This window comes from Sinocyclocheilus grahami, unplaced genomic scaffold (genome assembly GCF_001515645.1).
Source record: "Sinocyclocheilus grahami isolate Dianchi unplaced genomic scaffold, SAMN03320097.WGS_v1.1 scaffold10.1, whole genome shotgun sequence".
Lineage (NCBI taxonomy): Eukaryota > Metazoa > Chordata > Actinopteri > Cypriniformes > Cyprinidae > Sinocyclocheilus > Sinocyclocheilus grahami.
In genome coordinates, this window is record NW_015505189.1 from 4,132,496 (window position 1) to 4,150,725 (window position 18,230).

The window sequence follows — 18,230 nt, forward strand, 5'->3', positions numbered from 1 at the left end:
CATCCATGTCCAATATTGCACTGTGTTTATATGTGTTCATATACAGTATACTTTTTTTGCACTCACTGTTTCCTTTTTCTGAGCCCCTCCGTTGGTGTGGCCATGTTTGCTCTTGCTTTTTCTGTAGACAAAGTGAGAGACACTTTTTGTGAAATACAGCAAACAAGTAAAGGGCTGAAACATCCCATAAGTAAATAGTTAGCTCTGTTCCAAAGCTACCTACTTAGTATTTAAGGCAACCTTTAGATGCAAATGCTGTTGTCTGGCAGTTAAACAATATTATGCTGCCTTCTAAGATACCTTGTTTTGACCAAATTATAAGCACAGCACTATATGAAAAAGTTCATTCAAGATTGAGGGCAAATCTAGAGCAAAAATCATTATAAATATATTTCATTTAACAATGGAAAGTATAAATAAATATAACCAAATATTTGTGTCTGCTATTTAATTTGTGCTAGATTTTCATATTAGATTAACACACTAACGTGAAACTATAGAACACAACAGTGACTGTTGACTTTTTTTTTGCAGGCTTAGCTCCAGTGTTTTCCCCATTCATTTTTACTATAAGCATTAAAAAAAATCTTCAATACTTGTAAGTATTACATTGCCATAAAATCATTTAAAAAATGATGAATAATGAAAATAAGCATTTTTATATTTTTTTTTATTTAAAAATTGTGTGTAACACTGTTGTTCAAAAGTTTGGATTCAGCCAGTTTTTTTTTTCCTCTGAAGAAATGTATACTTTTATTCAGCGAGGATGCATTAATTTGATCAAAAGTGACAGTAAAGACAAAAATTTTACTTTTTTAAATAAATGCTGTTCTTTTGAAAGAATCATGAAATAATGCATCATAGTTTCCACAATAATATTAAGCTACACAATTGTTGATAATAATAAGAAGAAATCTTTCCTGAGCAGCAAATTGGCAAATTCAGCTTTGCATCACAGAAATAAATTACATTTTAAAATATATTCAATATATTCAAACTGTAATAATATTTGACAGTATTACTGTTTTTACTGTATTTTTGATCAAACAAATGGTTTCCAAAAACATTTTAAAAAATCTTACAGTAAAAACAAATAGAGAGACTAACTTAATTATGTAATTTGCCTATTTATTTCTCTTCATAGAATTGGTCATTTGCTGTTGAGCTCTTTTGCCGCGATTTTCATTCCATATCAACAGCGACTATTTTAATTGGCACCGCTTCCTTAAGATTATGGGTAATGTAGTTCTTCAACTTGAATTCTGCATCTAAACACTTAAAAAAGAAGTGAAATTACATTTGACTTGTAGCTTTTACAGAAGCCAATATCATCACTTTTATGATTTATCAAAAGAGATTTCCCCATTCATTATGGAGGAAAATGAAAGCGAACAGTGGAAACCCGACTGTTGCGCTCTATACTAGAATCATCTGTAAGTGACTCAAGAATGCAGTGTTCCAAATCAGTCACCGATGAGATTACATTCTGTTTAGAATGCTGCCTTAGAAAGCTGCAGCCTTTGCAGACACTAGACATGCAGCTCTGGGTTTTGTACCAGAGCTATTGTGCACTGTTGAATAGGACAGGAAGTAAAATTCCACTACAGCGAGTGTTTGTAATGGGATTGCCAGGGTCTGGTTATATCTAGGGATGTCGTAATCATGAGGGACTAGATGTGTTGCAGGTGTGCTGGAGGAAGAGAGAGCGAGAGGATGGATAGGTAACCCTGACGATCCCTCCTCCCTTGCTTTTCTTCTCCTCTCATTCCCTACACACACCTGGTGTGACATCAATTATAGCTTCTCTCTCCTCCAATCCTGCAGCCTGTGAAATACACACATTTTTTTTCACACACACCTCTTTTTGTTCCTCTCACTCTCACCCCATTTTTAACATCCGCACATCTCTCACACTTACGCCAATCTGTGAAACAGAGGATTCTCTCTCTCTCTCTCTTACTCCCTGAAGACATTTTTGTATGGATGAATAGATAACAAGACATTAAAAGTAGAATTAAGTAGAAAAAAGTAATATGGCATAATGGCAGTGTCTCCTGCTTGTTTGTGAAGGCTGTATCGTTCTGAAGGTCAGAAACTCAGGAGGCCGGAGGGACACGTTCGCACCTGGGTATTAGTGACCCTGTGTCTACACACATGACTTGCAGAAAGCACTGTACATACTGCAAAACCCCGCACAGCAAAATAACAGCTGCACCTGGCTACTGAGTATGCAGTCATGAATGCAGCATTAGCATAGCCATGTTTTAAAGGAATATTCCAGGTTCAGTTAAACGCAGTTACAGTAATCTACAAGTAATCCACACGACTCCAGTCCATCAGTAAACGTCTTGTGAAGCGAAAAGCTGAATAACAAATCCGTCTTGAAGACGTTTTTAACGTTTTTAAAATATGCACAGATCAAGCACAATTTATATGTGAAAACAGTCAAAAACTTTTATTAAAATGGTTAAAGTTAAAATGGCTTAATGATGGATTTGTTTCTTAAGAAGCTTCACTTCACAAGATGTTAATTGATGAACTGGAGTGGTCTGGATTACTTGTGGATTATTGTGATGTTTTTATCAGCTGTTTGGTCTCTCATTCTGACGGCACCCATTCACTGCAGAGCATCCATTGCTGAGCAAGTGATGCAATGCTACATTTCTCCAAATCTGTTCTCGTGAAGAAACACATTCATCTACATCCAGATGGCCAGAGGGTGAGTGAATTTTCAGCAAATTTTCATTTTTGGCTGAGCTATTCCTCTAAGGTTAATAAGTGATTTAATAAAATCACGTTAACACATATTATGTCTTGTGGCTATACAGCTGAAACACACAGTATTTTAATGTTTACAGATTGGCCCCATTCACTTAAATTTTAAGTACCCTCACTAGTTTAGATTTTTGCTTTTTTAAAGAAAAGGAAAGACAAATAATTTTTGTAGTAATTAACATCATGCCACAAATTATGGCAATTGAACTTGTACTGAACCCAGAAAATGGAAAATTCTCAGTTATTTCATGATGAATCCATAATGATGAATAAAAGTCCAGTCAAATTTTCTGAAAAAGTGTTATTTTAGTATCATTTGTATAATATTATAGTATTTATTCATATTTGAATTAGCTTTTATTTTATATTTTCAGTTTTCATTTTAATTGTAGTCATTTTATTATGTGCTTTTGTCATTAATATTTTGTAAATATCAATACAGCTCTAATAATTATAATAATAATTATAATTTTCTAAAATATAATAATTTTCTAATTTTCATTTTTAAGTATTTTTTAGGTTTTAGTTTTCCACCTATTTTTTATGTTTTATTTATGTTTATGTAAGCTTTATTTCAATTAAAAAATTATTTTGAATAGTTTTAGTAACAAGTAACAAGTCATACAATGTCATAAAGTGACACTTTGTGTGAGAAAAGGGATAAAAAATGTCAATTAATTGCTAAAAATCTTTCTATTCACCACAGCTCACAAATCTCTATTGCACTTTCAACCTGGCATTAGACAGAAACATGCAGAAACAATGGCATTTGGTGTCATTGACAGTGTTGAGATTTAAAGGGGTCATATGATGTTGCTAAAAAGAACATTATGTTGTGTATTTGGTGTAATGAAATGTGTTTATGTGGTTTAAGGTTCAAAAAACACATTATTTTCCACATACTGTACATTATTGTTTCTCCTCTATGCCCTGCCTTTCTGAAACGCGTCGATTTTTACAAAGCTCATCGGTCTGAAAGCCAGCTATCCAGTGCGTTGTGATTGGCCGAATACCTCAAGCATGACGGAAATGTTACGCCCCTACCATACTGTGGATGCCCTGTCCGGCCGGAGCAACGAGACAAAACCATTTAAACTCATTATAAACGAGGCATTTGTTGCATCCAGTGGGGACATAATTACGGATTATAATGACTTATACTGTCTTTTAACGCGTTGCGTTGCATCGCGTTGCGTATACATAAAACCATGTCTGCATTTGTGATCGGAGAAATGACAAACAACAAGCGCTACTCTACACTGCTCAAAACTCACGTTTGAATCATCAGTGGTAAATTCTTTAAATATGAAAACGTACTTACAGTCTGTGAGTCAGAACAGCCGGCATTGTAGTCTACTCTACCAGGATCAAGAAACAGTCCTCCATAAAATGCGCTGCACACATCTGAATATTTGGGTTGAACTGTTCTGGAACAGTGTTATAAATACAACTTAACCACTGATTTCTAGTTGTGTCCTCTTATGGAAGGCCAAACAAAGTATTTTCGCTTTAGCAACAAAACACACAGCGTCTTCACGACATGGCGGCGGCAGCAACAATACTACAGCAAGAATAAAAGTTACGCCTTCTTTCTTTGCGTGAACATTTGGGTGGCGTTATGCAAATCTACCCGCACAGTGACGTAGACATGTGGGGGCATATTTAAATGAGGCGTTTTAGGAGGGTGTGGACAAGTCTTAACTTTTATTAAGAATATTTCTTTGGGTTTGAGACTTTAGTCTTTGCTTATAACACTCCAAAGAGAAAGGAAAACCTGAAATCGCATCATATGACCCCTTTAAGAGCTGCAGCACGGGGAACTTCATAGCTATCATATGACTTCAGAAGACGTAGAATATAACAAATGAGCAGTATCTTTTATGGTGTTTTTTTTCTTTTGCATTGAAAATAGCAGCATGAACATTTTTCAAAGTATCTCCTTTTATGTTCCACAGAAGAACATTAGTTTGGAATACATGAGAGTGAGTGCATTTTCATTTTCTGCAATGGAAATGAGACGGAACATTTTCATTCTGAAACAAGGGTTTTACTCAATCATAATTTGTGTATCTCAGAACAATGAGCTCAGTGTGTGTTTTTCATTAGGCATCTGGTGATTTTGCAGCAATGCCAACTGCTCTCTGAGCACTAAATATCACTCGTATTTACTGTACCTCTATTTTAACCATTAGAATAACACTAAAACACAAACACGCTTGGCTTCTGTACAACAATTTTGTACAACAATTCAGAGCAAGTTGTTTTGCAGTACAGCAAATACATGACTTTCTGGTGAATATGCAAAAATGAGTATAGTCCCTATTCATCTTTTCTGTGAAACGTTACATAGAACAGAAATAGAACAATGCCTGAGAGAATGTGAAACTGATTTGTTGGAGGGTTTCGTTCCTTGTAATATCTCAAAGCAAAAGTCTTTGTCACAAATGAGCATCCGACGCAGAGCTTAACTTAAGACATTTCCCTGCAAAATGGCTCCTACAGAGGGCATGCAATCTGCTGAAGGAGTGATATTAGCATTCATCAAGTCGCTCCACAGCAGGGACGGAGAGATAGAGACAGAAAGAGAGACAGAACTAAAGAAAAAGAGGAGGAGGTGCCCTGACACAAGAGTGGGGGAGAGTTTTTAAGAAGCTGACTAATTCTTTCGACATATGAGTGGGGCAGAAACTATGCTCTGAATCTATGTGCAAACGTTTAAACGTTCAAAGTGTCAGATATGGATAGGAACCGTAAAGAATTAACGATTCTGGTTTTGATTCTGATTGCTCTTAACGATTCTGGTTCCTCAACAATTCAATTAACGATTCTTTCAGTATCAGGAAGAGCATGTTGGAAATGAGAAATTCAGTTCATATTGCTGTTGCTGCCCTCAGCAGTTCCCACATGATGAGATCATTTCAGATTTGAAAGATCTAACAAATCTGAATGAAATTGAATCCAAGTTTTGCAAAAGGTATGTTTACGCTGACTTTTTGATGCAACACATAATTAAGCAATCATAATTAAGCTTAAATAAGCAAATTAAGCATCACTCTAAAAAAATGCTGGGTTGTTTCATCCCAACTTTGGGTCAAATATGGACTAACCCAACTTTTGGGTTAAAAATGTAATGTAAAAATCTAACCCAACGGTTGGGTTAGTCCATATTCGACCCAAAGTTGGGTTATAATAACAGTAAATTATGCATAATGACATGCAGCTAACTCTAACCCTAAACCAAACCCTAACCCTACAGTAAGTACATGTTATTAATTAATATTCCTCAGTACATAATTGCATAACTATTAGAAGCACACAAAATAAAGTGTAACCTTTAAAAAAAAAGGGATATGATGAATAACTGATTCTCAGCCCTAGCATTATTGGTAAAAGCTGTTTGCAGTCTGTGTGTGTGTGTGTGTGTGTGGTCACTTACCTCTGACACCCCACACACACCAAGACGATAAGAATGGTGACCACAAAGGCAGAGGCGGCGGCGATGGCCCCCAGTATCAGCACCTTTGGGAGATCTGAATACATTCCACTGAGCTGCAGACACACACACACACACAGGTCCTGCTGTACGGCTCGTCCAGGGCACCTACACACACAGATAACACAAACATGATCAGATCACAAGTTATGACTAGGCCCACAGCGCAGAGAACTGATTTAACAATAAATAAATGACAGCAAAGAGGAAGTGGATAAGTAAATAAGTTATACAGGTTCTGAATTATGCTAATAATTATTGACTCTTAAGATGCACTATGCAGTTTGAATGAAATGATCAATTAAAGAGGGTTAAGGCATGACAAGATGTTTCATATCAATATTTAGAGGAAACTTTTTGAGCAAGAAACTACTTTTTTTGACATATTACCAATGGACTGGCAACCAAATGAATGAATATATAAAAGTGCCTCACATAATGTGAAACTGTTAAATGAAAATTCACATTTACAAATAAACATTTAACATATAAACAAGGCAGGTTTTGTTGCTTTAGAAGTTTATGGTTTGGAGCAAGAATTAATTATTCATGTTTAGTCTATTTTAGCTTTGTATTCATTCATTTTCAAGTGCTTATACTTTGACCAATATACCTACAGCAAGAAGCAACCCTGTAGAAAAAAACAGCATATGCTGGTTAGGTATGTTTTGACGTTGGGATGCTGGTTTATGCTGGTCCTTTGCTGGTTTAAGCTGGTCCTTTGCTGGTTTATGCTGGTCCTTTTGCTGGTTTATGCTGGTCATAACCAGCATATGCTGTTTTTTTTAACAGGGAAAGTGAGCTTAAAGAAAGAATTTTGTTTTAAAACCAGTATTCTCACTCAAATTCAAATGTTTTTTAAAAGCAGCCTACCTCTGCCAGTTGCTTGTAACGCTAGCTAAAAGTGTCTCAAATCACCTGCGCTCTGTCATACTGCCTGCACAGATGAGTGACAGTCATGGCTGGCGTTTAATCTCCCTCTGTGTACAGTAATGCCTGGGATTAAATCTGCAGTTCAATATTACAGCTGAGGGGAAAATATGAAGACTAGCTACAAGCAAAGCTAAGCTAACCATGGCTAAGCTAAAGTCTCAGTCAACATTCAGTCATAAAGATAGATACATGTACGAATACAAGTCACTGTGGTATCTATGTCTCTCTCCTTCAGTTATGCTATTACCATGATTTTTGAACATCTACTATGGTATTCTTTGAAGTACCATGAAAATTCCACAGTACATGAACATGAATGTTCAGTAAAGTACTGTGATATTATACTGTGTCCTAACCAGACACTACGAGCGTCCAGCAACAAGCAACTTGTGCTGGGTGATTTGACAAAATCACAGAGAATCATAATATATGAGGGCCAAATGTCCCATTTTGGTGTCCGCGACAAATTTAATTGACAAAAGTAATTATTTTAGATACATCTAAAGCATATTAAATGTAAGTATAGTGTCTACTTTCATGTTTCAAATAACTTTTATGAAAATAAAATGTCAAACTGTAGGTAAAATAATGTTCCATGGTCATTCAGTGTAGCAGATGTATTTATGTAAAAATTAAATAACATAATTATTCTGACCTGTAAATATATAGGCTTACAGAATAAGTGATCATACAACATTTTTTTATTTGAAGTTCTTCCTGACAAATGTGTAAAACCTAGTGGTTTGAAGGATAGTGACAAAGATAGATTTAAAATGACAATTCATTTTTTGCAACTTGTGCTGGGTGATTTGACAAAATCACAGAGAATCATAATATATGAGGGCCAAATGTCCCATTTTGGTGTCCGCGACAAATTTAATTGACAAAAGTAATTATTTTAGATACATCTAAAGCATATTAAATGTAAGTATAGTGTCTACTTTCATGTTTCAAATAACTTTTATGAAAATAAAATGTCAAACTGTAGGTAAAATAATGTTCCATGGTCATTCAGTGTAGTAGATGTATTTATGTAAAAATTAAATAACATAATTATTCTGACCTGTAAATATATAGGCTTACAGAATAAGTGATCATACAACATTTTTTTATTTGAAGTTCTTCCTGACAAATGTGTAAAACCTAGTGGTTTGAAGGATAGTGACAAAGATAGATTTAAAATGACAATTCATTTTTTTTGGGGGGGGGCTGAACTATGATCCTTAAATAGCTTTTAATGTCATCTAATGATTATTGGTCTAAATATGCCGGACTTTTAGATTTTTTGATATACAAACTACTGTTACACCGAATGCTATTTTTTCTGTAAAGCATGGTAAAAATGTATAATAGTCCAAATGTTTGCTTAGAAAAAATTCAAAGCTGTATTAAACTTTTATTGTTTTGATGCTTGAAAACCCCTTTTTGTCTTTGACCCATGACTAAGTAAGATTTCTTTGGACAGAGATGAATACTTTAAAGGACCAAAGTATTAAATTCATCAAAAGTGACGGAAAATACTGTATATTTAGATTTCTATCTCAAATAAATGCTGTACTATTGAACTTCAAAAAAGAATCCTGAAAGAAAATGAATCACACGTTTTCAACATTGATAATAATCCGAAATGTTTCTTGAGCAGCAAATCAGCGTATTAGCCTGATTTCTGAAGGATCATGTGACACTGAAGACTGGAGTAATGATGCTGAAAATTCAGCTTTGATCACAGCAATAAATTACATTTTAAAATATATTAAATTGTAAAAATATTTCACAATATCACTGTTTTTACTGTATTTCTCTCAAATAGACATCAAGATGATGAACTACTAAAATGTTTTTGTTTATTATACACATTAAAAAGCACCTAGTCCTGACATTTTTCATCATGTAATTTAAAATGCCAGCCTGGCATATGAAGAAATCCATCACCGAGTGTATGACGGTGAGCACATACATCACAGACTAAAGAGAGCAGTGATAATGTTTGGAGTGAAACTAGCTGGACTCATTCCTCTCCTTTACACACGGGATCAAATATCAGTTTTTCAAGATGGCCTGAGCTCTCCCCTCTAAACACACTCACACACACAAAACACGAAACGACACACACATGCAGCCAGAGGAGAAATGTGGCCAAAGCTCAGGATTAGACTGAGAAACAGAGAGCGAGAGCGAGAGAGAAAGCGGGATATGACAAAAGAGCTAAGCTAACCATGGCTAAGCTAAAGTCTCAGTCAACATTCAGTCATTAAATACATGTACAAATACAAGTCGCTGTGTTATCTATGACTCTCTCCTCGAGTTATGCAAATATCATGTTTTTTGAACGTCTGCTATGGTATGGTATTCTTAGAAGTACCATGAAAATACCACGGTACATGAACATGAACGTTCAGTAATATGGTATATAAGTACTGTGATATTATACTGTGTCCTAACCAGACACTACGAGCGTCCAGCAACAAGCAACTTGTGCTGGGTGATTTGACAAAATCACAGAGAATCATAATATATGAGGGCCAAATGTCCCATTTTGGTGTCCGCGACAAATTTAATTGACAAAAGTAATTATTTTAGATACATCTAAAGCATATTAAATGTAAGTATAGTGTCTACTTTCATGTTTCAAATAACTTTTATGAAAATAAAATGTCAAACTGTAGGTAAAATAATGTTCCATGGTCATTCAGTGTAGTAGATGTATTTATGTAAAAATTAAATAACATAATTATTCTGACCTGTAAATATATAGGCTTACAGAATAAGTGATCATACAACATTTTTTTATTTGAAGTTCTTCCTGACAAATGTGTAAAACCTAGTGGTTTGAAGGATAGTGACAAAGATAGATTTAAAATGACAATTCATTTTTTTTGGGGGGGGGCTGAACTATGATCCTTAAATAGCTTTTAATGTCATCTAATGATTATTGGTCTAAATATGCCGGACTTTTAGATTTTTTGATATACAAACTACTGTTACACCGAATGCTATTTTTTCTGTAAAGCATGGTAAAAATGTATAATAGTCCAAATGTTTGCTCAGAAAAAATTCAAAGCTGTATTAAACTTTTATTGTTTTGATGCTTGAAAACCCCTTTTTGTCTTTGACCCATGACTAAGTAAGATTTCTTTGGACAGAGATGAATACTTTAAAGGACCAAAGTATTAAATTCATCAAAAGTGACGGAAAATACTGTATATTTAGATTTCTATCTCAAATAAATGCTGTACTATTGAACTTCAAAAAAGAATCCTGAAAGAAAATGAATCACACGTTTTCAACATTGATAATAATCCGAAATGTTTCTTGAGCAGCAAATCAGCGTATTAGCCTGATTTCTGAAGGATCATGTGACACTGAAGACTGGAGTAATGATGCTGAAAATTCAGCTTTGATCACAGCAATAAATTACATTTTAAAATATATTAAATTGTAAAAATATTTCACAATATCACTGTTTTTACTGTATTTCTCTCAAATAGACATCAAGATGATGAACTACTAAAATGTTTTTGTTTATTATACACATTAAAAAGCACCTAGTCCTGACATTTTTCATCATGTAATTTAAAATGCCAGCCTGGCATATGAAGAAATCCATCACCGAGTGTATGACGGTGAGCACATACATCACAGACTAAAGAGAGCAGTGATAATGTTTGGAGTGAAACTAGCTGGACTCATTCCTCTCCTTTACACACGGGATCAAATATCAATTTTTCAAGATGGCCTGAGCTCTACCCTCTAAACACACTCACACACACAAAACACGAAATGACACACACATGCAGCCAGAGGAGAAATGTGGCCAAAGCTCAGGATTAGACTGAGAAACAGAGAGCGAGAGCGAGAGAGAAAGCGGGATATGACAAAAGACTCAGGAAAGGAGGTCATGGAAACCCAAAAGCGTTCACCATTTTTATGATTGTGGGTGTGAATCTCATGCGTGTGTGCGGATGGTTTATAAAACAAGAATCTGTGTGAGATAAACACTGTTTTTGTGTTCTCAAAGATATTATTGCATCCTTCTACCACCCCAGAAAAATTCTAAACCATCCCTCCCTCCCTCTCTCTGCCGTCTGATGCTGCTGTCAGCACATTTCCTAAATATTCAGTCGGATCCAGAGAGAACGGCTGAGGAGAATCTGCAGCTAAATGACAAAAGAAAAGGAATGAGGAGAGTATTGATGTAAATGGAGGTATAGAAACCCGACAGACAGTATCAGGCTTCGGGCGAGTCTATAAACAGGGCAAGTATTTGTTGGAGTATGTTCTTCAGTACTTCCCCATGGGAAGGTTTCTCTAGCAACAATTCGTACGTCTCTGTTGTTCCCACCTCTCACCATAGCAGCGCTGATGAACGCACAAATGCAACATATATACATGCACATGCACACACACTTTAATCTGAGTGTGTGTGATTAAGCTTGCATTTCTTTGCACAGAGGAAATGGCAAGTTTGCAGTGTGTAGCAGGGCTATGTGCATTTTCTCTGAATTACCACAGAAGAAAAAGCTTTCTTTATGCTTCAGTCTGCACTTTCAGCTCATTTAATGTGCCATCAAAAGAAATACAACCACAAAAGAGGTCTGAACTATACACAACAACCCTATTTAGATGGAAATCAACTACAATGTTCCTCGATGACAAAAGTCTCCATTACTGTAAATGTACATTGCCATATACATCGTTTCTGAGGCACACATCACTATTAAATACAGTACGCACTGCCATTGCATACTGCCAGCCTAGTCCCTTAAGGTGAAGGCGATCTAAATCCCATCATACGAATATGTGCACGCTCACGCTGCATCATTGTAATCACATTTGGAAGTGGATGAGCTGTTTCCTCCCTGCTCAAACCTGACCGGCTCCCATCATCCTCTAATGGCCCGTGGAACGACCCAAAGCTTCTTTCAACTCTCGCCCACAGGATTACAGACCTGCTACAATTTCCCTAATTGTGGCCAGGAATTCACAAGCTGAATGTGATGAGTTTGTCCCAATCCAAGTATAATCACACAAGTCAATATCAATATCAAAAGCAGTGTCGTGATTTCACACACACACACACACACACACACACACACATATGGATGGATATTGAAGCTGTTGCTATGTGTGTGATGCTGAAATTAAAATGTTGCTATTTTGAGAACAGCATGTGAGATTCAGTACAGTTGCTTGCAAATGTGTAAAAATAAAAAAGGCAAAAGGATGAATGAGCTATGTAACATTTTTTATTAAAATAAATGTATTTATTAAAAAAGATGTTCATTAAAATACACAAATAAAAAACATAACTATGAACAAATTAAAATTGTATGTTTTCACTATACACTACCGCTCAAAAGTTTCGGGTTGGTAAGATTTTATGCTCACCAAGACAATTTATTTGATGAAAAATAAAACTGTTTTCTATTTGAATATGTTTTAAAATGTAATTTATTTCTGTGATCAAAGCTGAATTTTCAGTATCATTACTCCAGTCTTCAGTGTCACATGATCCTTCAGAAATCATTCTAATATGCTGATTTGCTGCTCAAGAAACATGTCTGATTATTATTATCAATGTTGAAAACAGTTGTGCTGCTTCATATTTTTGTGAAAAGCATGATGCATTCTTTGATGAACAGAAAGCTCAAAAGAACAACATTTATTTGAAATAGAAATCTTTGGAACATTATAAAGTCACTTTTTTACTGTAATAAATTTAATGCATATTTTCTGAAAAAAGAGAAAGTATTAATTTCTTTTAAAAAAATCTTACTGAACTGAAGTGTATACAAAATTGTACAAAATGTATTCTAAAAAATCAAGAGCTTTGTTTCAAACTGTAGTTAGCTGCCAAACTAGAGTGCATTTTAAGGGCTCATGGGATATTAGTTTTAATATCCATTTTGGCCAAATTCTAAGGCAGCATTTCATGTATGCATCACTTTCGAGGCATTCCAACAAGCTCAAGACAAGAAATGTCCATTATAATATGTAAGTCCTTCAGCATTGAAATGTAATTCAAATGCACTGTTTTGCCCCAATATACAGTATGATTGTGATAGGTATTTTTGTTCTTATCAATGTTATTAGCTTAGCAAAATGCTAACATAGGTTTGGAACATTATTCATTAAACGGTAAGTATGCGCTGCATTTTCAGCATTGGTAGCCTATAGCAAGCATTAGTGTAAACTTCTGTTTTTTCTTGTGGTGCCATTAGTCAGTGTTGTTGTGGCATAATTTCCCTGAGCTCCACAGTAATTATGTGGTTGACTCAAAAACATTTCATACAATTAGCAACAGGATCACACAACTGCCATTGGGATAAATGCCAATGCTAACATCTAGCTTTCTTCAGATATCCCAGCTAACGGAAGATTCTCACAACTTTCACTAACATTCTTTATATAAATGTTAGGACAAAAGTAATGTAATGTTCTTTACGTAATGTTCATGGAAAGTTCTAATAACTTGATTAATATTTGATAGACGTTCTCATAACGTTCTCAGAAACAACATTCTCAGAACAACATTCTTGGAACTTTCTCATGATCTTATTTGCACTTGATGAGCATTCTAAATAACGTTCTAATCACGACATCACAAGAAAACGGGACATTTCTTAGACTATTAAAAATAAACTTTCAAATAACCTTATATTTTGGTTGAAAATAAAGTTATTAGAGCACTGTAAGAAATGTTTGTAACCTTTAAATAATGTTATAATCACAACAAGAAACACAACATTCCCACAACGTTTTTATAATCTAAATGTGTTACCTGGGATCATAATTGGCCTCTATAAACAGTGAAGCATCAAATTAGGTTCTGTAACAGAGCTGTAGTGTTTGCAATCTTTTAGCTGTGACATGAAATGTTCCGCAGTGTCACAAAGCTCTTTCCATCTCTCTTTCTACTTCAAAGTTGCTGTTGTTTTTGGGGGGATTCAATGTGGAATCACGTGCAGCTCATCACATGCACTCGACACCCTGCTAATACGACAGCTCAACTCCATCTGCGGCCATCCTGAGGATGAGGGAGTTCAGCCATCCGCTGCTCCTCATACTTCCCTCATCCCTCTCTCCATCTTTCAGCTCACCATGTGGATAAATCCCATTATGAGAGCGGAAAACCCCTCAATCCATATACTCAGAGAGACTGCAGAACAAGTTCCCGACTGACCCCGACACCAGAACTGGGTGAGTCGTTGCTGTTGGGTATTTAGCAGACAGTAGATCCATTTAACACCTCCCTACCGTGGCTTGTGGGGTTACACTGTGGACTGTTTTACAAAGAGGACCATCTGGACACTTCATAACACTGTAGTTGGCGGGTGGACAGGATGACTTTTGACCAGTGCAGTATGATGGTTTTTAAGACCACGTGTGTGTGTTTACACTTACTGTATCAACAGATTTCATCTTGCTGGCAGCAGTTATAGGCCATGGTTTCTCTTGCCAGCAAGCTTCACTATCACTATTGCTTAGTGCTAGTGATTCAAACAAACCCAGTACTACGCATTAAATAACCTTTCCTATATTTAAATAATTATGTACCATTTTAAGCCATTGAATTTTGCATGACTGATGATAAATGGGTGAAACAAATCTGTATAGATTCTTTTCATCTTTTAATTTGCTCATTGTTTCAGCAATCTCTGTATTTTACCCATTGGGATTAAAAAAATCTTCTTTAAAGAGTTCATAAAAAGTTATGAATCAAATCAACCAGCTATGAGGTGAATCATATCATCATAAAGGTACTTAACAGCTTTAGAGAGGGAAAGAACTACAATCCCATGAAGCATTGCCAATGACATAATTGAAATAAAAAATAGATTAATATAAAACTATTTATTTTAAGATATTGATATATATATATGTGTATATAAATGACATATTGTATAACGATATATGTATATATATATATATAAATACATTGGTGGAGATTCATTTGCAGAATCATGGGCAATGTAGTTTATCACCATGAACTTCACTGTTCAACATGATTATTTTATAAGTTGATAATTGCAGACTGACAACTTCAACAAAAGCATAGTATTGATTAACAACCTCAAAACTCACAGTAGGTCTGTGACTGTTCCAAGATGGTGGTGGAGCAGCTGAAGCAGTTGAAAGCGGTATCTACAAATACATATCTATGCCCAGAACATAACTAGCATGACAGCAGCTCTGCTGTTTACCTACTTATGTAGCATTTCTAGTAATAAGCTACTCTATTCAAAAAGTAGTGATGCTGTGTGACAAAATGCAAAATTGTTGTTTGTATTGAGACTTTTTCACTATGTTGTTTATCACAACTCTCACACACACACACACACACACACACACATATGGATGGATATTGAAGCTGTTGCTATGTGTGTGATGCTGAAATTAAAATGTTGCTATTTTGAGAACAGCATGTGAGATTCAGTACAGTTGCTTGCAAATGTGTAAAAATAAAAAAGGCAAAAGGATGAATGAGCTATGTAACATTTTTTATTAAAATAAATGTATTTATTAAAAAAGATGTTCATTAAAATACACAAATAAAAAACATAACTATGAACAAATTAAAATTGTATGTTTTCACTATACACTACCGCTCAAAAGTTTCGGGTTGGTAAGATTTTATGCTCACCAAGACAATTTATTTGATGAAAAATAAAACTGTTTTCTATTTGAATATGTTTTAAAATGTAATTTATTTCTGTGATCAAAGCTGAATTTTCAGTATCATTACTCCAGTCTTCAGTGTCACATGATCCTTCAGAAATCATTCTAATATTCTGATTTGCTGCTCAAGAAACATGTCTGATTATTATTATCAATGTTGAAAACAGTTGTGCTGCTTCATATTTTTGTGAAAAGCATGATGCATTCTTTGATGAACAGAAAGCTCAAAAGAACAACATTTATTTGAAATAGAAATCTTTGGAACATTATAAAGTCACTTTTTTACTGTAATAAATTTAATGCATATTTTCTGAAAAAAGAGAAAGTATTAATTTCTTTTAAAAAAATCTTACTGAACTGAAGTGTATACAAAATTGTACAAAATGTATTCTAAAAAATCAAGAGCTTTGTTTCAAACTGTAGTTAGCTGCCAAACTAGAGTGCATTTTAAGGGCTCATGGGATATTAGTTTTAATATCCATTTTGGCCAAATTCTAAGGCAGCATTTCATGTATGCATCACTTTCGAGGCATTCCAACAAGCTCAAGACAAGAAATGTCCATTATAATATGTAAGTCCTTCAGCATTGAAATGTAATTCAAATGCACTGTTTTGCCCCAATATACAGTATGATTGTGATAGGTATTTTTGTTCTTATCAATGTTATTAGCTTAGCAAAATGCTAACATAGGTTTGGAACATTATTCATTAAACGGTAAGTATGCGCTGCATTTTCAGCATTGGTAGCCTATAGCAAGCATTAGTGTAAACTTCTGTTTTTTCTTGTGGTGCCATTAGTCAGTGTTGTTGTGGCATAATTTCCCTGAGCTCCACAGTAATTATGTGGTTGACTCAAAAACATTTCATACAATTAGCAACAGGATCACACAACTGCCATTGGGATAAATGCCAATGCTAACATCTAGCTTTCTTCAGATATCCCAGCTAACGGAAGATTCTCACAACTTTCACTAACATTCTTTATATAAATGTTAGGACAAAAGTAATGTAATGTTCTTTACGTAATGTTCATGGAAAGTTCTAATAACTTGATTAATATTTGATAGACGTTCTCATAACGTTCTCAGAAACAACATTCTCAGAACAACATTCTTGGAACTTTCTCATGATCTTATTTGCACTTGATGAGCATTCTAAATAACGTTCTAATCACGACATCACAAGAAAACGGGACATTTCTTAGACTATTAAAAATAAACTTTCAAATAACCTTATATTTTGGTTGAAAATAAAGTTATTAGAGCACTGTAAGAAATGTTTGTAACCTTTAAATAATGTTATAATCACAACAAGAAACACAACATTCCCACAACGTTTTTATAATCTAAATGTGTTACCTGGGATCATAATTGGCCTCTATAAACAGTGAAGCATCAAATTAGGTTCTGTAACAGAGCTGTAGTGTTTGCAATCTTTTAGCTGTGACATGAAATGTTCCGCAGTGTCACAAAGCTCTTTCCATCTCTCTTTCTACTTCAAAGTTGCTGTTGTTTTTGGGGGGATTCAATGTGGAATCACGTGCAGCTCATCACATGCACTCGACACCCTGCTAATACGACAGCTCAACTCCATCTGCGGCCATCCTGAGGATGAGGGAGTTCAGCCATCCGCTGCTCCTCATACTTCCCTCATCCCTCTCTCCATCTTTCAGCTCACCATGTGGATAAATCCCATTATGAGAGCGGAAAACCCCTCAATCCATATACTCAGAGAGACTGCAGAACAAGTTCCCGACTGACCCCGACACCAGAACTGGGTGAGTCGTTGCTGTTGGGTATTTAGCAGACAGTAGATCCATTTAACACCTCCCTACCGTGGCTTGTGGGGTTACACTGTGGACTGTTTTACAAAGAGGACCATCTGGACACTTCATAACACTGTAGTTGGCGGGTGGACAGGATGACTTTTGACCAGTGCAGTATGATGGTTTTTAAGACCACGTGTGTGTGTTTACACTTACTGTATCAACAGATTTCATCTTGCTGGCAGCAGTTATAGGCCATGGTTTCTCTTGCCAGCAAGCTTCACTATCACTATTGCTTAGTGCTAGTGATTCAAACAAACCCAGTACTACGCATTAAATAACCTTTTCTATATTTAAATAATTATGTACCATTTTAAGCCATTGAATTTTGCATGACTGATGATAAATGGGTGAAACAAATCTGTATAGATTCTTTTCATCTTTTAATTTGCTCATTTTTTCAGCAATCTCTGTATTTTACCCATTGGGATTAAAAAAATCTTCTTTAAAGAGTTCATAAAAAGTTATGAATCAAATCAACCAGCTATGAGGTGAATCATATCATCATAAAGGTACTTAACAGCT

General features: G+C 35.2%; 1 protein-coding gene across 1 annotated transcript in view; it reads right to left on the reverse strand.

The window, feature by feature from the left end:
• LOC107594445 (uncharacterized) overlaps positions 1 to 18,230 on the reverse strand; it is a 60,189-nt gene that overhangs the window by 15,498 nt on the left and 26,461 nt on the right. Inside the window, exons 2-3 of the mRNA XM_016284503.1 lie at positions 6,212 to 6,376; positions 67 to 121 (exon numbers count right to left, since the gene is read on the reverse strand). Of these exons, the coding sequence (XP_016139989.1) occupies positions 67 to 121; positions 6,212 to 6,315 (159 nt within the window). The 5' untranslated portion in view covers positions 6,316 to 6,376. The remainder of the gene's footprint in view (positions 1 to 66; positions 122 to 6,211; positions 6,377 to 18,230) is intronic.